Source organism: Vipera berus (genome assembly GCF_964194415.1).
Source record: "Vipera berus genome assembly, chromosome: 2".
Taxonomy (NCBI): Eukaryota; Metazoa; Chordata; class Lepidosauria; order Squamata; family Viperidae; genus Vipera; species Vipera berus.
This window is the reverse complement of record NC_138203.1, coordinates 169,076,023-169,096,910: the sequence shown is the minus strand read 5'-3', so window position 1 is coordinate 169,096,910 and position 20,888 is coordinate 169,076,023. Positions and strand designations below refer to the sequence as shown.

General features: G+C 40.4%; 1 protein-coding gene across 1 annotated transcript; it reads left to right on the top strand.

The window, feature by feature from the left end:
* The first annotated feature begins 1,556 nt into the window (after positions 1-1,556).
* On the top strand, positions 1,557-19,413 carry JPT1 (Jupiter microtubule associated homolog 1). The gene is made up of 5 exons (XM_081315863.1): positions 1,557-1,734; positions 10,094-10,239; positions 10,966-11,060; positions 13,153-13,174; positions 18,406-19,413. Exons 1-5 carry the CDS (start codon positions 1,679-1,681, stop codon positions 18,543-18,545), a joined length of 459 nt encoding a protein of 152 aa, XP_081171989.1. The 5' UTR covers positions 1,557-1,678; the 3' UTR covers positions 18,546-19,413.
* The last annotated feature ends 1,475 nt before the right edge of the window (positions 19,414-20,888 follow it).

Below are 20,888 nucleotides of genomic sequence, written 5' to 3'. Positions count from 1 at the left end.
GAAAGCTACAATGAATCATGTTTCAAGGCCAAGAATGCCAAAGTATAATGTACCTTAAGATTTGGTACTTGGAAAAAAATGATTCAAGGAATGTAGAATGTAATAAACAATTTCAGATATTTGTCCTTTATGGAAACAGCCATGATTCAAGATGACTGTATCACTGAATTCATCTTTTGCCATAGTGTGGTTTGATTTCATCTTTCTTTGGATTTGGCTATTGTAATTTGTAAAGATTACTGTTTAATGTGAAAACCGTGACTTAGCATAATATTCATCTTGCCTTTCTCATCTACCAACACTATTTCTCCTAAGATTCATGTATAGAAATGTATCCAAAGGGGCAACACAGAAAATTTGGTAAAGATAGTCCATGAATGTGGAGATTTTTGTTTTACCTAATTTCTCCGCCTTTCCCCTCCTCATTTTTTATTAGACATACTAAGCTTGAGACCATCATGTAACAGCGTATTAATTGTTCAGTTTCACTGAGTGTGGTGGTAGAACATGGAGTAACAGGACTTTGAAGCAGTATAATGCACTTGTTTTCAGTTTTTGCTAATATATTTTATTATACATAGACACATACTCAAGCATATAGAATAAAATTTATGTGACAGTGCTCTTCTATTTAAACACTCATCAGTTCTCTGGGGTATAGAGCATATCATGTTTGTATATGTAAATTCTCAAGTAAAAGTTGTAGAAAAATTAACCTCTGCTTTTGCAAAATAGAAATTTTGGATAGCTTTGCTTTAACAGCCTCATATTTTTTTAAAAAGGGACTTTTATATAACAGCTTCATAGGTAGAATGAGAATTGGTTTTTCTGGTTGAAAGTGCCATCTCTAGTATCTATATGAAAAATTGCTTTTGTTTCATGGGTCTCCTGCCATCTACTTAAGGGTTTTTTCTTCCATAACACACCCAGCTTGATCCACACAGTACAAGATATGTGTATTTTTACAGGATGTGTATTTTTTCTGTTCATGGTGTACAGTATAAATACCATAGTTAATGTGGGGCTGAGGGCAACATTCTCTAGGAAATAACGATTTGAGGTGCTCTGCTAAAGCAGCGATTTGGTAGAGGTATGTTACGTGGTATACTTTTAAATACATTGCGATACGTTTCGTATTTTATTACACTGGCGTTTTTATTTGATTCCACACGGATCCCACGAGAGATTGGAGATCACTCGCCTGTGAGGCTCACTGAGCTCTGCCACTCCCTTTGACCGGATCTCAAACTGCTACTCCATAAAAAAAAAAGACCGAGGAAGTTGTTGCTGCCTCATGTGCAGTCTAGCCAATGCTAACCTATTTTATTTAAATGACGGCCTCGTTGTTAAATCACACGCCAAGAGGCGGGACAGATAGTATCGACCAATGGACGCGAAGTAACGGTAGTCGTCGACGAATCCATTTTAACAGACTGTGGCGAACGAACATTGCTGGGCTCGGAGGAGGGGCAGCGTCTGGAGTGGCACGAGGCTCACTTAATCACGTCAGGACAGGGCGTTTGAACCATCCAATGAGGCGATGGAAAGGACGAACCCTATAAAAGAAGCTGCAAGTGCGGAGCGGCTACTGCAGTTGTAGCTGGCAGGAGCCGAGTGCGGAAACATCACCTTCCGCTGGCTTCGCACCCGGGCGGTTTCTTCCAAGTTCTTCCCCACCATGACCACCACGACTACTTACACGGGGATGGACCCCAGCGGCCGAAGTAGCTCCAGGTGCGTGACTGGGAAAGCGTCCGCAAGAAGTTGCTGTTCGTTCACTCTCCTTGCCTCCCCCTAGACGCGGGGCCGTCTTCGCCCAATTCCCTTTCTACGGCGCGGAATCTCCGGGAAGGGACCGCGCGGCGAAACGCCCTGGATTTCGGGGAGGCGCGGGGCTGGGCTGGGCTCTGGCTGAGATTTCCTCAGTTCCCGGCTTGTGGCTGGGAGAGACGCGAAGAAATCCCCCCACCCACCCCCGCAAACCCCGGGTGGGATTTCTTCTCCTGCAGGGAAAAAGGCTCCCTTTCTTGGGATTGTGGCCTGCGGAAACCCTTCCCACCGCCGGCCCTGCTCCCTCCCCACCGCCGAGGGCTTAAGAGGCGAGGAGGGGAGCGCGAAGGGCTGCTGCCGCGAGAGAGAGAAAGAGAGAGGGGGGGGGGGAAAAGGCCGGGGCTATTGTCACACCGGCGCGCCCGTCTGCCGGCACCCGCCCGGCGCCTCCATCTGTTGTGTCGGCGAGGCGAGAGAGCAGCCTCCTTCCTGGCATCCGTCGGGAAGGCGAGGCGAGGCGTCGGCTGCCCCCGGCTTCCGCCTAAAGCAGGCCTCGGGACTCCGCCGAACCTGTAGCTTTCCACGCGCCTCCCCTTTTCGCCCCTTTCGTAGGTTTGGTTAGTTGGGAGCGAGGCGCGGGGCCTGGCGGCGAGAGAGAGAAAAGCGGCGGCGGCGGCGGGCTTGGCCTTTTTCGCCCTCTGCTTGGGAGGGTTGATGCCCGCCCGCCGTCGTAGCATATTTTTTTTTTGCCTTCCTCCCGCTTAAGTCATCCAGCTGCGGGATGCTGGGGGCGTGCTACGAGTCTCGACGATGTGCCTTTTAGCACGGAGCGCCGTCCCCTCTCGTCGGAACAAAGGAGGCTCAACTCCCGGTAGTTGAATCGGAGGCTTTCAGCCCTTCTCTCTCAGCCCGGCCCCGGTTATCGGCTTATCTGCTCGCCTTGCTGTTAATAGTGTCTTAGTCTGGCTAGGATTCCTCTTAAGAGTAGGTGGCTCTCGCTGGGTGGGGCTAGCCACGCTTCTTTTGTCTTGCGTCTTGTCGCTGCCTCTACCTGTTAACTCCAGCCTTTGGGGCTGGGATTAGGTCAGCAACTTCAAGCATTCTTGGGAAAGCGGCTTCCTCCTCGGGTCCAACTTCTGCCAGTCAGTTCGGTGGCACTTCGAGCAAGACTTGTTACAAGGAGTAAAGGCGTACTAAGCTTATAGTGTATTACTTTAAAGGGATTGGCGTTGAAATACAGTCGGGCTCCAGGGGTGTTTTATTAGTAGTCTCTTAATGCAGAATAAACAGCTATGGTGTGGATGTTGCAGTGGTTGTCCTTGGGATTGTGGGAGAGTTGGTGAGTGAATGTTTCAATTTGGGTTTTTGTTTTTTTTTAGTTAGTTAGCCAATCAATGACTTGTTCTGGAACAAAGAAAGGGTGAAATATTTTTGAGTTCCTGTGTTATAGTAGTGTGCAACAAATCATGGATGTAATAGTAACCGTAATCATACCAAATGGCTCTAGTCTGAAGAAATGTCACATCAAGTTTTCATAAAGATTTGCCTTGAAATTGGCTTCTCCTGTTGTTATACTAAGAGGCCATAATATATTGCAAAGGTGAAGAACCTTTGACCAGATGATGATGTGCAGCAGTAACAATTACAAATGGCATGGAAGGTAGTCAGGAATAGTGAGAATTAAAGTGTAGAGACAACTGGATGCCAGAGATTTCCCCATACTGATTCCTGAGTTGTTGTTAGCTGTGAAGTCTTGTAGGACTCATCGCGACCCTATGGACAACGTTCCTCCAGGGCTCCCTGTCCTCTACCATCTTCTGGAGTCCATTTAAGCTCAGGCCTACTGCTTCAGTCACTCCATCCAGCCACCTCATTCTCTGTCCCCTTCTTCTATTGCCCTCAGTCTTTCCCAGCATTAGGCTCTTCTCCAGTGAGTCCTTCCTTCTCATTAGGTGGCCAAAGTATTTAGAGTTTTAGCTTCAGTAGCTGGCCTTCTAAAGAGCAGTCAGGGTTGATCTCTTCTAGGACTGACCGGTTTGATCACCTTGCAGTCGAAGGGACTCTAGGAGTCTTCTCCAGCACCATAGTTCAAAGGCCTCAATTCTTTGGCGCTCAGCCTTTTTCATGGTCCAACTTTCACTGCCATACATTGCAACTGGGAAGACCATCGCCTTGACTATACACACTTTTGTTGTCAGGGTGATGTCTCTGCTTTTTAGTGTGCTGTCTAGATTTGCCATGGCTTTCCTCCCAAGGAGCAAGCGTCTTTTAATTTCTTGGCTACAGTCCCCATCTGCAGTGATCTTGGAGCCCAGGAAAATAAAATCTGTCACTACCTCCATTTCTTCCCCATCTATTTCCCAGGAATTGAGAGGGCCGGATGCCATGATCTTGGTTTTCTTAATGTTAAGTTTCAACCCAAGTTTTGAACTCTCCTCCTTCACCCGCAACAAGAGGTTCTTTAGTTCTTCTTCACTTTCTGCCATTAGAGTGGTATCATCTGCATATCTTAGGTTGTTGATATTTCTTCCGGCAATCTTAATTCCAAATTTTGATTCCTCTAACCCTGCCTTTCTCATGATGTGCTATGCATATACGTTAAGTAGGTAGGGCGACAGTATACAACCTTGCCGGACTCCTTTCCCAATTTTGAACCAATCAGTGGTTCCGTGTCCAGTTCTCGCTGTAGCTTCTTGGCCCACATATAGGCTTCTCAAGAGACAAATAAGATGGTCTGGTACACCTATCTCTTTAAGGACTTGCCAGAGTTTGTTATGATCCACACAATCAAAGGCTTTAGTATAGTCAATGAAGCAGAAGTAGATGTTTTTCTGGAACTCCCTAGCCTTCTCCATGATCCAGCATATGTTGGCAATTTTATCTCTAGTTCCTTTGCCTCTTCGAAATCATGCCTGTACTTCTGGTAGTTCTCGATCCACATACTGCTGGAGTCTAGCTTGTAGGATTTTAAGCATAACTTTACTAGCATGAGAAATGAGTGCAATGGTGCGGTAGTTTGAACATTCTTTGGCACTGCCTTTCTTTGGAATTGGAATGTAAACTGATCTTTTCCAATCCTGTGGCCACTGTTGAGTTTTCCAAATTTGCTGGCAAATTGAGTGTAGCACATTTACTGCATTGTCTTTTAAGATTTTGAATAGCTCAGCTGGAATACTGTCACCTCCACTAGCTTTGTTGTTGCTCAGCTTTTCTAAGGCCCACTTCACATTCTAGGATGTCTGGCTCGAGGTCAGTGACCACCTCATTGTGATTATCAGGGACATTAAGCTCATTCTTGTATAGTTCTTCTGTGTAATTTTGCCACCTGTTCTTAATCTCTTTTGCCTCTGTTAGGTCCCTGCCATTTTGGTCCTTTATCATGCCCATTTTTGCATGAAAAGTTCCCTTCATCTCTCCAATTATTTTGAAAAGATCTCTGGTCCTCCCTATTCTATTGTTTTCTTCTATTTCTTTGCACTGTTCATATAAGAAAGCATTCTTATCTCTTCTAGCTATTCTCTGGAATTCTGCATTCAATTGGGCGTATCTTTCTTTTTCTCCCTTGCCTTTTGCTTCCCTCCTTTCCTCAGCTATTTGCAAAGCTTCCTCAGACAGCCATTTTGCTTTCTTGCATTTCTTTTTCTTTGGGATGGTTTTGGTTGTTACCTGTTGTACAATGTTGTGAACCTCTGTTCATAGTTCTTCAGGCACTCTGTCTATCAGATATAATTCCTTAAATCTATTTGTCACCTCTACTGTATATTCATCAGGGATATGATTTAATTCATACCTGAGTGGCCTAGTGCTTTTTCCTACTTTCTTCAGTTTAAGCCTAAACTTTGCAAGGAGAAGCTCATGGTCTGAGCCACAGTCAGCTCCTGGTCTTGTTTTTACTGACTGTATAGAGCTTCTCCATCTTTGGCTGCAGAGCATATAGTCAACCTGATTTCTGTGTTGACCGTCTGGTGATGTCCATGTGTAGAGCCGTCTCTTGGGTTGTTGGAAAAGAGTGTTTGCTATGACCATCGTATTCTCTTGACAAAATTCTATCAGCCTGTGCCCTGCTTCATTTTGTACTCCAAGGCCAAACTTGCCTGTTATTCTGGTTATCTTTTGGCTTCCTACTTTAGCATTCCAATCCCCCATGATGATAAGGGCATAATTTTTTGGTGTTAGTTCTATAAGGTGCTGTAGGGCTTCATAGAACTGGTCAATTTCATCCTCTTCGGCACCGATGGTTGGGGCATAGACTCGGACTACTGTGATATTGAATGGTTTGTCTTGGATTGGAACTGAGATCATTCTGTCATTTTGGGGATTGTATCCCAGTATTGCTTTTTCTACTCCTTTATTGACTATGAAGGGTACTCAATTTCTTCTGAGAGATTCTTGCCCGCAGTAGTATACCATTTTAGTTCACTGATTCCTAAGATGTCAATGTTCAGTCTTGTCATCTGTTTGACCACATCCAGCTTGCCTTGATTCATGGATCTTACATTCCAGGTTCCTATGGAGAAAAAATCTTTACAGCATTGGACTTTCCTTCCACCACCAGACACATCCACAGCTGAGCGTCCTTTCGGCTTTGGCCCAGTCTCTTCATTCTTTCTGGTGCTACTAGTACTAGCCCTCTGCTCTTCCCCAGTAGCATATTGGACACCTTCCGACCTGAGGGGCTCATCTTCCAGTGTCATATCATTTTGCCTTTTGGTACTGTCCATAGGGTTTTCATGGCAAAGATACTGGAGTGGGTTGCCATTTCCTTCTCCAGTGGATCACGTTTTGTTAGAACTCTCTGCTACGACCTGTCCATCTTGGGTGGCCCTGCAGGGCATAGCTCATAGCTTCATTGAATTACACAAGCCCCTTCACCACAACAAGGCTGTAATTCATGAAGGGGTGATTCCTGAGTAGGGAGGAATATTTGTGAATCTAGAAAATTGTAAGAAATGTTCTCATAAATGGCCTCTTGTAAATTGTGAGCAAATGTTCAAATTTTTGCGGTCCAACTTGGTTTTTGAAGAATGCTAGGCTTTATACTGCTGCTGTCGTATTGGAGCTAACTGAAGCAATAATGGGGTGAAAAGCAATTGGGTGACAAATAAGATGAAAACAACTCTAGGCAACAAAGTCCGAAAATATTTTGTTTCTACCATGCATCCTAAATTTTCACCATATGACATAATGTGAGCAAATAGGCACAGATATCAATTGTAGACATGATAAAATCCAATTTTACCAACTGGATAGCGTGAGAATTGTCCATTCTTTGTTCTCTGATAACATCTCTTTCTGCTGATAGAACCATCAGTACATTCCACTCATATAATTAATGCCACAAAGTAGAAAGTTCTGTGAATACATTTGGAAGACCGAATTGTTATTTAGTAAATTTCAGGCAATAAGTGCTTTTTTTCTGAGTTTGGTGATCATTATTAAGCAAATCAAGTCTACTATTATTGACAACTTTTTTTTACAACTTGCAGTTGATACAAAACAAGTTGTATTTTTGCCTCTAGAGCAGGGGTCGGCAACCTAAAAAAGCAAAAGAGCCACTGGGAACCGGTTCCATCATACACACAAAAAAGTGGGAGCCGCGTGCATCTGCGCATGCACAAAAAATGTTTTGCGCATGCGCAAAACGGGAGGCACCTGCACGGCGGCGGCGGCGGGTCTCCCTGGTGACGGGTGCTGGGTTGTGGTGCCATCTTCAGCCCAGCGCAGCTCTCCAAACCTTCCCACTCTCCGAATGGGTGGCGGCACCACCCGAAGGCGGCAAACTGGCTGTGGCAGCTTTCCAAATGGGCGGCGGCGCGCGCAGCTGTCCAAACCTTTGGAGAGGTGTGCGCGCACCTCCGCCCGAAAGGGCGGCTTCGCCGCCCATTTGCAGACCTGCTGCTGCCAGTTTGGAAAGCTGCCATGGCCAGTTTGCAGACCTACCGCCTTCGGAGGAAGGCAGTAGCTCTGCAAATGGGCCGCAGCAGATTTCCAAACGGGCGGTGCCACCGCCCGTTCCGAGAGGTGCGCATGCAGCTTTCCAAACCTTTGGAGAGGTGCACGTGCACCTCCGCTCGAACGGGCGGTGGCGCCTCCCGTTTGTAAACCTGCTGCCGCCAGTTTGGAAAGCTGCCGCGGCCAGTTTACAGACCTGCCACCGTCGGAGGAGGGCGGTAGTTCTGCCAATGGGCCGCAGCAGATTTCCAAACTGGCGGCAGCAGGTTTACAAACGGGAGGCGCCACTGCCTGGAGAGGTGCACGCGCACCGGGCGCCTGGGAGCCGCAGGAGACGGATTAAAAAGCCGCATGCAGCTCCGGAGCCGCGGGTTGCCGACCCGTGCTCTAGAGGAATCGAGCATAAGGAATAGCCTTTCTGTTCCATATATTCAGCCAGTTCTACTTCAGCATGAAAAGTTTTACAATAAAAAAGGGTTGAACCTTGAGATTTCTATATTTTGAGTGTTTCTGTGGGACAGTTTTCACTGATAAAAGAACGTGCACTTCCATCAACTGCACATATATGACACTTTTTTCAATATATTGTTAGAAATGATGAGGGAAACCTGGATTCATACATGTGGTCTTTGACATACGACCAGCTGTTTAGTGACCATTTGAAGTTACAACACTAAAAAAATGACTGACAGTTTTTCACATGACCTTTGCAGCATCCCCTATGGTCACATGATCAACTGGCTTGGCAACTGGCATGTATTTATGACAATTTTGGTTCCTGGAGTCACAATCTGCTTGTCAGCTAAGATAGTCCAGAATTTTAATATTCAGCCCAAATCTTATTTTAAATGTAAGAATAAGCTTGGTTTGTAATTGTGCAGCTCATGATCAATCCAAAACATTTATGGTTGCTATCATGATTTTTACTACTTAGTTTAAAGGTTGCCATACTGAAAATGGCTACTCCAATTTTCCCATCTTTTGTGCTCAAAGAATTTTGAAAATGATTTTTAAAAAGTTTCTTATGATTAAAATTTTTTGCACCTTTACAAAAAGCCATGGTGATACTGAATCTAAAAACAGCTGTTTGCTGCATGTACACCTGCTTGAGCATTATTATAGACTACATATGTAGTGAAAAAAAGTATTAGAACATATCTGTCACTGTAATGATGCAGGGTACTATGATCCCAGAGATAATGTTTTGGAGACCATAGGAATCGGAGAGAAGGAAGTCTTGCAGACATCAAGGAGCACCCACCCCACCCCCAATGTAGCCTTTCGGCGTATTTTTCCTGTGGATCCCATGCTATAATCTTAAAGTTAAGTAACAAAACTTTGTAATTATATAAGCAGCCTTATCTGCAAGAAGGAAATGGATACTGATGTCATCTGAATGGCTGGATATTGCTGCTAAAAGTGAATATAAAATTCTGATGCATCCATGTTGAAAGCATGTAGCGGTGAATTCACAAAATGGCTGTTCACAAAATGTGAATGTCCACTTAGAAATGTCCACATTTCAGAAGTTGCATGATTCCTATCTCCCAAGATGATCTCCATCACCCACTAAGGCCATGGGGGGTGGGGCTAAAGGCACTCCTGGACGTAACTTTGGTACTAGAGGCGAAGCTTTGCTTTACATCACGCCAACTTCATTTAAAGAAAAAAAATTGAGATGTCAAGTTGAGATTGACAGTGTACTAAGGAAATGTCTGAGGTTCATTGTTTATCTTTTGTAAGTTGCCTGTTTAATAGGCTACCGAATAAAAATAATTCTGGAACCACGTCTTTGTTTTTAACCAAGCCTTATCTGTGGGATATGGCTTATCATATAACCTTAAAATAATTATTAATGTAGGCAATGTCTGCTTAGCTCTGTGTTTGCTGGAATTACCCACTATGTGCACATGTAGCTCAATGCTTCAGAAAGAATGTAGGAAGCTGTACACCCAGTCTATTTGTCCATCTACAGTAGTTCACCCTGCTGAATCTGGGATCTGCAGCAATCTGTGTAAATGTTTCCCCTTTTTATTTGTTCTTTCTCCTTACTCTTCTTAATCATACATTTTTATGTGGGAAAGTCTTGTTAACTGATTTTTGTTTTTTTCAGAGTTATCTGAAAAAAAAATTAGGGTCATAGGCCTTTATCTCTGTCCTTCACATGTGATGATTGTACATCAATATTTCAATTATTTGGTTGGAGCAAAATGGAATTTATGGTTCCTGACCATATCTTTCTAATAAGTTGAGAAGCAATCTGGTTTAAAATGAGTAAGAAATAAATACACCATATTTTGTAACTTATATGTAAGTTCTCCTTGGTACAATTGTCTCTTAATACAACTAAAATGCTTTTTTTTCCCCCTAGGGTCCTTCGTCCCCCAGGTGGTGGTTCTAATTTCAACATGGGATTTGATTTGCCAAAAGATCAGCAAGGAGGAAAAAGGAACAGGATGGCATCTTCCATCTTTGGGACTCCAGAAGAAAATCCACCATCTTGGGCTAAGTCAACAGGTAAAAGGTTCCTTTCTTAAGGCAATTTTGGAGACTTAAATATCTAAATTTGGATTTAGCTCTGTTATTAAAAATAGACATAATAGATGAGATGGGCTTAAACAATTTGAAATGGTTCAGAGGATTTATATTCATTCATTCATTCCTTTTACTCCTAACAACAATTCAATCAATTGTTGTAGAGTTTGGTCTCTTCTCAATTTTGCTTTCTCCCATCCCAAAAGCTTCCAATAAAGTCATTAATCAGTTCTTCTCTTGGTTTATGATTTGTATTTCCACATTAACTTTCAAAACTTTAACCAACTTTTTTTCTATATTTAGTAGAAAATCTTTTATCTGTGTCATTCTCCTGGCTGTCATTTGTGTTTCCACTTTAGCAGCCTTCTTTGTGCAAAAAACCCACATTTTGTTTTTATTCTTGTGTTTCTGGTTGTAATATTTCTACATCAGACAAAATTTGTTTCACATTTGTTACTCCTTCATTAACATATTTTGACCATAGTCTGTCCATAGTAGCATCACTATTCCCAATATTGTAGTTGCTTATTTCTGAGTCCTTTCTTCAATTTCCGGGGGCATTTCATATGTTATAAGCTAATTTTTCCCTTATTAGAATGCCCTTGTTAAAATGTGTTCACATACACTATTTTAAGTAATAAGTAGCTGAATGCTCTTTATTATGCTTTGCTGTACTTGACGTATCTCATCCAATGATAACTCTTGCAGCCAAGTCCACTGAAGTCGAGGATAATTCTGAAGCAGTTGGATCTGAAAGGAGAGGTTCTTCTGATGCAAACGCTGGTGACAGTGTAACTCCAAAAGTAAGCGTTGCTTTCCTTTCCTTACCATGAATATATTGCAGTGACTAATTATTGTGCCTGGTAGTGCATCCTTTGTTCCATCTTGAATTAGTGTAAGTTTTTACTGTGACTGAGTTTTAATACTTTTATCAACAAGATGAGGGATGGAGAATTTTTGGTCAGTAGATGTTGCTGAACTACAACTGTAAACGAGGCTTTGCTGCTGGGAATTGTAGTTCTGTAAAATCTGGAAACCACAAGTTGCTCCACCCTTTTTAAAACGTCTCTGTAGGTGGGGGAATAAAACAAGAAATCTATGTTCTGCATATAGTATGCAGCATAACTAAAATGATACACACTTTTCAATTTGTGAGGAATTGTTTTTATCTAGAACTCGTTCTATTAATAGCGGTGACCATTTATACAATAATATCTCCATAATCCATGAAGTCATTTATCACTCCTTGCACTTTTTAATGTTTGCTATATTTTGCTTTAAATAAACAGATAGCTCACATTAACATTAGCAAGAAGAAAAAAAATGACTGTGTTTTGGGACTTATTAGGATCTGACTTTGGGGAACAAAAAGTAGAAGTAATATATTGGTCAGTTAAACATTACTTTGCATCCTTATAAAACTATTGTTTGATAAAACTATAGTTTGATATTGTACAACATACCTATAGAGCGTACATTTAGCAATCTGAATTGATAAAGTCATTACAATTAGCAATATGTTTAATGTTCCTCAAATTAGAGTATGTAATTAAGAATTTGAGTTAGATTGCTATCTGAACATGGGTCTGTTGTCCAATGATAATATAGCTTTTCTGAAACAGTGTTCTTTTAGTTATCACAATTTCCAGTTGCTATAATTTATACATTTTAGTATTTCTGTGAACTCTTCAATTCTATAATGAATCATCTAACATAAAAGTAAAAAAAAAATTGCCATTATTCCCTCCACTATTCCTATGCACTCATCCAGAAACTGTGAAGGGTGATTGCTGGAGAGTATTGAATATTATCTAAACTGAGTCTCTATATAATACATTCTCATTTATACATTTAGACATTATCCCCTCTCCTGTTCAGTTTTAAAATGTTGATTAAATCAAGTTTATGTTTTATTTAAAGCTAGATTGCTTTCATTATGTAATTCTTTTTTGTAAATCTTACGAAAATCGTTTTATGTGCCAAATTCAAACTGTTTCAGCAACACATTATGAAAATGTAATATATAGGTTGATTTCTCTCTATTCTTAAGTTATAAATATTAAATTATTGCCATTAAATGAGACATTTGCTATTCCAGCTTCAGGCCAACAGTATAGTAACTTAAATGGTCTGGCTTAGAATTTTGCTATACAGTTGAATCCCATAAGTAGCAAAAGGTCTAGTATTGTGTCTCATGTAATTCCCAGATAATACACTTGGAAAAATTTGTAAGTCCAGAGGAATTCCCTTCAGGAAATCCTTTCCAGCTAGTGGTGATGGTGTTTGCATAACTATGAGGAGCATATCTTTGAATGTAGTACAAGTAGTCCTCATTTAGTGACTCATTCAGCAACCATTTGAGATTGTGATGATGAAAAAATAACTTTACAAGGAATCCTCTCATTTATGGCCTTCATAGGTCTGCAAAGCAAAGGAACACTGAAGTAAGATCATAAGCACAATTGCAGCTTCACTGAATGAAACAACCAAATTACCAGTCACTAAATAATTGTCACTAAATGAGGAAGACCTGTAATGCACTGAGGAAGTGATTGAATGATCCACTGATTCCTAATAGCCTTGGTTGCTCTCAAACAATTGACTGTTAAGAAGATAAGACCAATGCATAAATTGTACCGAGGCCCAAAGGTCAACAAATTATCTAAGCGTCAGTATTCAAAAATACTATTTATTCTGTAAATATAAGCAGTTTTCCTGTCTGGCTCAAGTTTTAGAATTAGTAGTCTAAAATTGAAAAACATATGTCCATTTTATGTTGTATGTATAGAACTTCTAACTGCACCTTTGGTGCTGTGTTAAAAGTTAAGGCATTCAATCTTTGTGACTGGTAATTAATGTTTACAAAACTTAAGAAATAATTTGTTTTGTTTGCAGAGTGTGGAAAGTGAGGCTCCTGGTAAGTATCTTTTTTTCCCTTGCTTCTAAGCTTTTAAAATGTTCTTCCCAGCTTGGAAGAAGTATCACTGACTGAATGCAAGAATTGTATGTGAGGCTCAAAGAATAACTTGTATTAAGACAGTCTGGAAAGAACTCTAAAGATTGGTGTTGCCACATTGCAGTGCTGCTCGTCAACTCTGTGGCCTCTTGGTCTTTTATTACGTAGAAATAAAAGATTTGGAGAAATGCAACAGGTTGTTTCTGTTCTGTACCAGCCTGCTACCGGCCCTGCAGAAAAGGCAGGGACAACCCCTTTTACAAGAAGGCAAGAGGCTGGAATTACGCCTGCCAAATTTATTGATACAAAAATAAATAGAACAAGACATGAACCAAGAAACAGGAGCTTTTCAAGCGGTTGCCTTCAGCAAACCAGCCCTCCCACACATTCCCCTTTTATACAGTTCAGGGCGTGGCTTCTCTCTGCCTCCTTCCGAGGTGCCCCATTGCCTTCCTCTGTTTACTCCTGATTGACTGCCTCCTGCGGGCGTCCTTGAACAGGGCCAGCTGTGGGTCATCTTCATCCACGCTGTCAGGCTCACACAGCTGGGTCTGCGTCGTGACCAGGTGAGAGGGGCCTGGCTGAGGGCTCTCATCAAGCTGTCCAACCCCCTCAGCAAGCTCTTCAACACCCCCCTCCTCCTCCTCTCGTCCGACCCAACTGCCGAACCCACAGGCTGACCCTGAATCACAACAGTTTCATATTTTAAAATGTAGTTAGTATTGGAAGCCTTCTTACAAGAAGGAACCACTAGGGAGTTTAATAAGAGCTGTTTAAATTAATTCTGCAATGCTTGCAGCGGTAAAATAGAAGAATATATAGTCTGATCACAGTGGAAAAGGATTGTAGGCTATACTAAATCCAAATTAGCACAGCCATATTTATGACAAAGTAGAGCGAATGGAATTAGCCCAGTTTTCTATCAAGCAGAACATCTATTTATGAAGTGTAATGACTTAGGCACTTGGGAGCTTTATCAGACATGAAATAGCACACCTTTCCTCTGGCAGGCAGTTACCATTACTCTTAGTCCCCCTACAGGCCTAATCTTAGTTGGTTTTTGTATGTATGAATGAATTCCTTTCCAAAATGACTGATTTTCAAAATTCCAGCAGAGAGATTTGGCCAGTTTCACTTGTCTCATTCAAACCAAACACGCTTGACTTTGTTTTCTCTGTATCCAAAGTCAAAATATTTCTTACAGAGCTGTATATAATCTGACATACCAGCCAGAAATTTACAATTTACAATTTTAAATCAAGGTTAGAAGGGCAGCCTCACTTGGTTATAAATTTGTAGGATCAAATTCCTCTTAAGTATGAAATACCTCATCTCAGTATTAATTTCATAGACATAGTTACAATTCAAGAATGTGATTTTAAATGCTGTAGGAAGGGCAGGTCTATATCATTGACCATTAGGTCGATGACAGAAAGGAGAACATTTGGAGAACATTTATTCAGTCAATCTATGGTCAGGGAAGAGCTAGGAAGATGGACGGCCAACCTGCTCAGCCTGAAAGGAGTAGTAATGTATATTGTGCTAGGTTCCAGAAGAGATTACTGCTTGAAAAACCTTCCTTCCTTCCTTAAAGATGACATGAGCAGTGTCAGATGTTATTTTGCCCCCCCCCCCCCAATAGCTGAAGAGTTTTAAATATTTAACATGTTGGGAAGATTCCTCCAAATGAAACTTAATAAATATCTTAACTTTTGACAAAATTCTTGCCTATGAAGAATTATACACACTGCTTACCCTATTCCATTGTGGAAAGGTAAAATTGTTTTTAAATTGAAAGGCAAAAGATGATGATGATGATGCAAACAATTGTATTTGTTTTTATGTGAACATAATGGTAAATGTAGCTTACCATTATTTTAGCTCAAAAATAGTATGTTTTGAGTATCTGGAACTTGCAATTCACATCACCTCCATCCAATGGAAGACTATTTGTTAACATTCATCCACTTACTATGGTAATTTCTGTTTCACTAAGCTATTAAATATCCATAAATATCAAAGTTTGCTATTCATGTCTTCTAGTCTCTTTGATTTCCTTGAGCCTCCTAGCAAACTCGGGGCTGGAAAAAGGCATAATTTTTCTTCACATGTTCATGAAGCTTCTTTAGACAGGAAAAACTGCTTCTTCAAAGCATAGTATGAGAGAGACTTAATTATAAGTTGGGTCATTGGTGTCTGATCAGGCTGCTTAACAAAAAAGTGGCATTATCATCTTAACTAATTACAGAATTCTTTAATGTGGAATATTAATACTTCATTTTGTAGTCTGCTTAGTAGTCTGTAGTTGTAGTCCTTGAATGGTGGAATTACGTGCCATCAAGTTGATATCAATTCTTAATGACTACATAGGCAGGTTTTCTCTATGATGATCTGTCCCTAACCTGGTCCTTCAAGTCTTCCAATAGTGAACTTGCCACCATTGTAACAGTACATCCAGTTTGCTGCTGGTTGTCAGCTTCTTTCTTCTTTTCCCCAGTGTCAAAACCTTTCCCAAGAGCTAGGTTTTCACATGTTGTATCCAAAATAGAACAGTTTATGCCTTGTGTGAGATCTCTGGGTTGATATGTTCACTGACCCATTTGTTTGTTTTCTTGGCTATTTCATTGGAGTCTTTTCCAACACCAAAGTTCTTCAGAGTCTAACTTTAGCTTCCATAGAGTGTTGCAGGGAATAATGTTGCTTGGACTATTCTGATCTTTGTAGATATAGACATATCATCTGAATATCTTTTCCATCCATTTTTAAAGAATACTTTTTATTGAAGAGTTTAACAATGCTAAAAGATAATACAACTGAAATCAGAAATCAGATAGAAAAGAAATATAATGTGCAAAAAGGAAAAGAAAAAAATATTTAAGTGACCCTCAATGTTGCTTGCAACAGGTGCAGACAAATTTATTATTTCACCATCCCTATAAGATTACATACATTTTATTTATTTTTACTTATATAAATAACTCGAGGAGTTGAACATCCCTAATATACCTTCCTCCTATTTTCCCCACAACAAGAACCCTGTGAGGCAAGTTGGGCTGAGAGAGTGTTACTGTCTCAAAATCATCTAGCCAGCTTTCATGCCTAAAGCGGGTCTAGACCTCGTCATCTCCTAGTTTCTAGCCTGATGCCTTGACCACTAGACCAAACTGGCTCTATCCAAGTGTTTAGAAAGTGAGGTCAGTGTCCATCAATGCTCCACCCTAATTGAGAGCTTGATGGCTTTTCTCATCTGCAAGTACTCAGACATGCTGCTATCCTGTGGTCTCCTTGCAAGGAGCAAGCATCTAGAAAAGTGAAAGAGGTTCCATTGAAACAGATCTATTGTTAGTCTTCTTCCAGAGATGTCTGACTTGGAAGCCCTGCATCCGAATACCTTTTCCAAGGCATTTATGGCTACTCTACCAGGTGCTAATCTGATACATATTTCTTCACTGTTTGCCCCTTTACTGTTGTTGGTTGATTCAAAAGGCAGAAGCTGTCAACTGCCTCAGTGTCTTCATTGTTAACTCTAAAGCTGATAGTTGTACCTGTTGCCATTAGCTTGTTATTCTTGATATTTAATTTTAGTCCCAATTTTTTTCCCCACTGCGCTCCTTCGCATTTATTTGCAGAATGAAACAAACCTTCAACAACCTAACTACATTGTCCCATTTTACGAGTTGTGGCGCAAGGCAGCATCTATCCATACTCAATTTATTTGAAGAGAAATAAGACATGATTTAGACTTTCCCATGACTTAAAATTATTTTAAGAATTGTTAATAATTTAGTCATTGTCATCACCATCATTTTAGCCATTGTCTATCCACTGCAGAATGAAGCCTCTTCTGCATTTTTCCAACCAATACGGTCCTGACCTTTTTTTTTTTTGCCAGTTGGGCCCGCAATACTTGCTGATGTCGTCAATCCATCTTTTTTTTTAGGTTTCTTTCATAGACGCTTTTTATCAAGTGGGATCCATTGTATGTCTGCCTTCATCCACTTGCCATCAATTCTTCTTGCTATGTGACCAGCCCATTTCCATTCTTTTGCTCTCTTGATGATATTGTATACTTTCTTTTTATATCCCCCACGTTATTTTATATGAACAAGCAAAAATGATTTACTGTAGATCTATCTTCACTTATGAGCAACTGCAACTGAAATTGCGTTGGTGCCACAATTTAGTAGAGATTTTTAATATGAAGTGAGCCACTCACCGCACTTTAACAAGTAAAAATCTGTCCAAAATTGCCTGAGGTCAAGTACAGCTTCAAAAGTTTGTTATGATGAAAAACATACAGCTATAATGTGTTCTTTAGCATTAGCCTGAATGAACGACTAGATGTTGTCATTTGTTGCCACAATTTTCTTCCTCCTTAAGGTGTTGTCAATGTTAGACCGGCTGGTTGCATTCAGTTTCATAACAGTGATAACTTTAACAAACAACTCCTTGAATCAAGTAAATGCTAGAAAGGTTTATTGTATTAATACCACACGCTCGCATATGCTCGCTTGGTTAATATTAGGTAGCTGTAAAATAAAAATCTGCACTGAAGTGGCTCTTCAACAAAAAGTGCCACGACAAGGTGAACCTATTCACAAATGGAGGATGACAAGAAGCCAGAAGTTCAGCATTGCTTTCTTTCAGACAGTTTCTGCACAAATTAGTCTTGCAGAAGATAGAAGTAGCAGCAAATAATAGCATTTAGACTTATATACATCTTCCTAGTGCTTTATAGCAGCAGTCTCTAAGCGGTTTACAGAGCATATTGCTGCCAACAACCAGGATTTTCATTTTACCGACCTTGGAAGGATAAAAGGCTGAGTCAATTTCAGCCAGTCAGGACTGAATTCCTGGCAGTGGACAGAGTTAGATGCTGCATTCCAATCACTTTGCCCCCACAGCTCCTATTGAAGTCAAGCTAGTGTGTATCTTCAGGATAGAGATTTCAGTTAATGATCCTATTCCTGTAAGAATTATTTAAGAGAATAGTTCTGATGCTTTGAGTTCTGAAAAAGGGAAGAAGCATGCCTATAGCATATGTAGGATTCAGCATAGTAAACCTGTGATTCCGACTTGCTTTAGGAGTTCTGAGGGCTTCCATATGTCTTGCCAAAAGTGAAATGTCCTCAGATTAGAGAATGAATGTTTCTATTTCTATATAGCCATTGTCTTGTTTTTTCCCCCCTCAGAAAACACAGAAGAAACTGCTTCAGGCTTAAGTGAAGAAAAGCCCCTACCAGCTGCGCCTGTTCCTAGCCCAGTAGCTCCAGCACCTGCACCATCCAGGAGAAATCCACCAGGGGGGAAGTCTAGTCTAGTGCTCGGTTAAGCTCCATTTTCCTTCACTCCTTAATACTTGGAACTCGTGTCTGTCATCTTTGTTTTTCTTCCATGCTTGTGAACTGCACAACTTGAGCTTGACTGTACTTCTAAAACTACCATTAAAGGAGCACTTTATGTACTTCATATTTTTTTTGTTTTTTTGTTTTTTCCCAGCCAATCTTTCCCCAAGCTTCTTGTCTTGTCTCTCTTGAGTCTAACGGAAGTGACGTGTAATTTTTTCCCCGTAATGGTAGACAGTGGTATTTGCTACACAGCCCATGGCTGACAAAAGATTTCTGAGGTGTATAGTAGTGTCTGAAATTAAGCTGGATTAAATTCTGAGTGTGCTAAGTGGCATTTTTGTCCTAAAACTTGTAGAACAGTCTTAGTTGACTTAGAAGGGTTGGTAACTGGGATTGTACAGGTAGTGGATGAGTGACAAATGTATTCTCTGTATACAACTCTGCAACATATTTTTCCAAGGTATCATTCAATAATTGGTAAATGATTGAAGCCCTGTTGTGTACTGAAGAAATATCAAGTTGTGATGCTAGAAATCAATCATTCTCCCTTGGATCTTGGTTTAGTCATAACAGGATGAGGCCAGTGCTGAAGATACACCTGAAGATGTGAGATTTTGACTGTTCTTTGAATATCAGCCCCCATTGTAAATGATATGGGGATGCATCTTACAGAAGTAAGTATTGGGTGGATAAAATTTTGGGGACACATTCTCTGCCCAAACAACTCCAGTACTATGCATGATCATGCTGGTGCTTAAACAGGTGGTGGAAAAACTCAGCCTTCTAAATGTGTATTGTACCTCGAAGGCTGGATTGTTGCTTTAAAAATTTAAAAATAAAGGATATAGAAATTTTGAATCTGTGTCATTGCCTTATTTTCAAATTTACTTGGTTTGCTGCTTGAATAATTTCCGAAACAATCCAGAAACACAAATAAAATACATGGACATTTTAAACTGTTTTATAGTACAAACAGATGGAAGTAACACTAGTGTGCAGCTGGAGCCTTTCTCACTATTGGCATAGTCAAAATAATGTGTCTACACATTTCGTACTAACAATATCTCTGCATACAGGGTGGAGGAAACATTTTTCTTGAAAATAGAGGGGTTTTATGGCAATTTTTCTCTTTAATGTTTAGGTTTAAACATTAAATAAACCTAACCCACATGTTCTACTGTTACTGTATTAAAAATCCAGAGTTTGTAAGGGTATCAAAGAAAAGAAACTAGGAAAAAGGATGAAAGTTCCACAATTCAGAAAGTTCTTTTCCTATATCCCAGCTACACAATTCAAGTATTGATGGGATGCAGAAAATTTTGTGGAGTGGTTATATTCTATAGGAGAAAATTATTGTGTAAGTATCCCAATGGCAAGGTTTGAAGCAGAAAAATATCACCATTTCTGAATACTTTGTGTTTTGACTGGTTTCCTTTGGGTCCATCAATTAAGCAATGCCATCTAGTGAGACTAGAGAAAGCAGGGCTTCCCTGTCATAGCATCTGCCTCCAGAGATTAGTACAGCTCCATCTTGCCTGCCTTTAAAATCCTTTTTTCCCCCCCATCTCCCAAGCTTTGAGATATAGGGGTTGATGTGGTTGGGGATTAATATGTTGCTGGTGCTTTTTAACAGAATGTTTCATTTAGCTTGTGAAGATGGCCAGAGTGTTTATAGAGTTCAATAAATTCAATAAACAGTCCACTGTATTCTGGAACTTCAGACTTGGATATATGTGCTTTTACACTGCAATATCTTTATTTCAGTCTTTGATTAGCGATATAAAAAAGAGCTATGAAATTTACAGTTATAACATTAAAACAACCTTTGTCTAAAATTTGTAAGGATACTGACTATAGATTTACAAGGCTGAGATAATAGGAAGACCATAAAACCAGAATTTCTAAAGTGCTGGGTGTTAACTAAAATGTAATTAAGTTTTAGTGTTGAATAAAATACATTCTGTTGTATTTAAAAAGGCTAAAAAAATAAGATGTGGCAACAAAAATATAACAAGCAATATAAGTTGTTTTGAGACTGACTAGCTGGCAGTCAATAGTTGCCTGCCTCAGTCTTCTCTTTGTTAAGTTAAACATGCCTAATTCTTTTAGCTCTTCTCTGCACTCTTTTTTCTACTGATCAGAAATGGATGCAGTATTGTATTCCAAATGTGGATTCACCGGTGCAGTATAGAACAGTACTATCACTTTCCTTGATCTTGATACTATCCCTCTGTTAACGCAGACACTGAAATATTAGTTCACTGCTACACCATCCATCATAGTGTGTGCAAACTCCAAATATCTGGATTATGCAGTGGATGTACTTC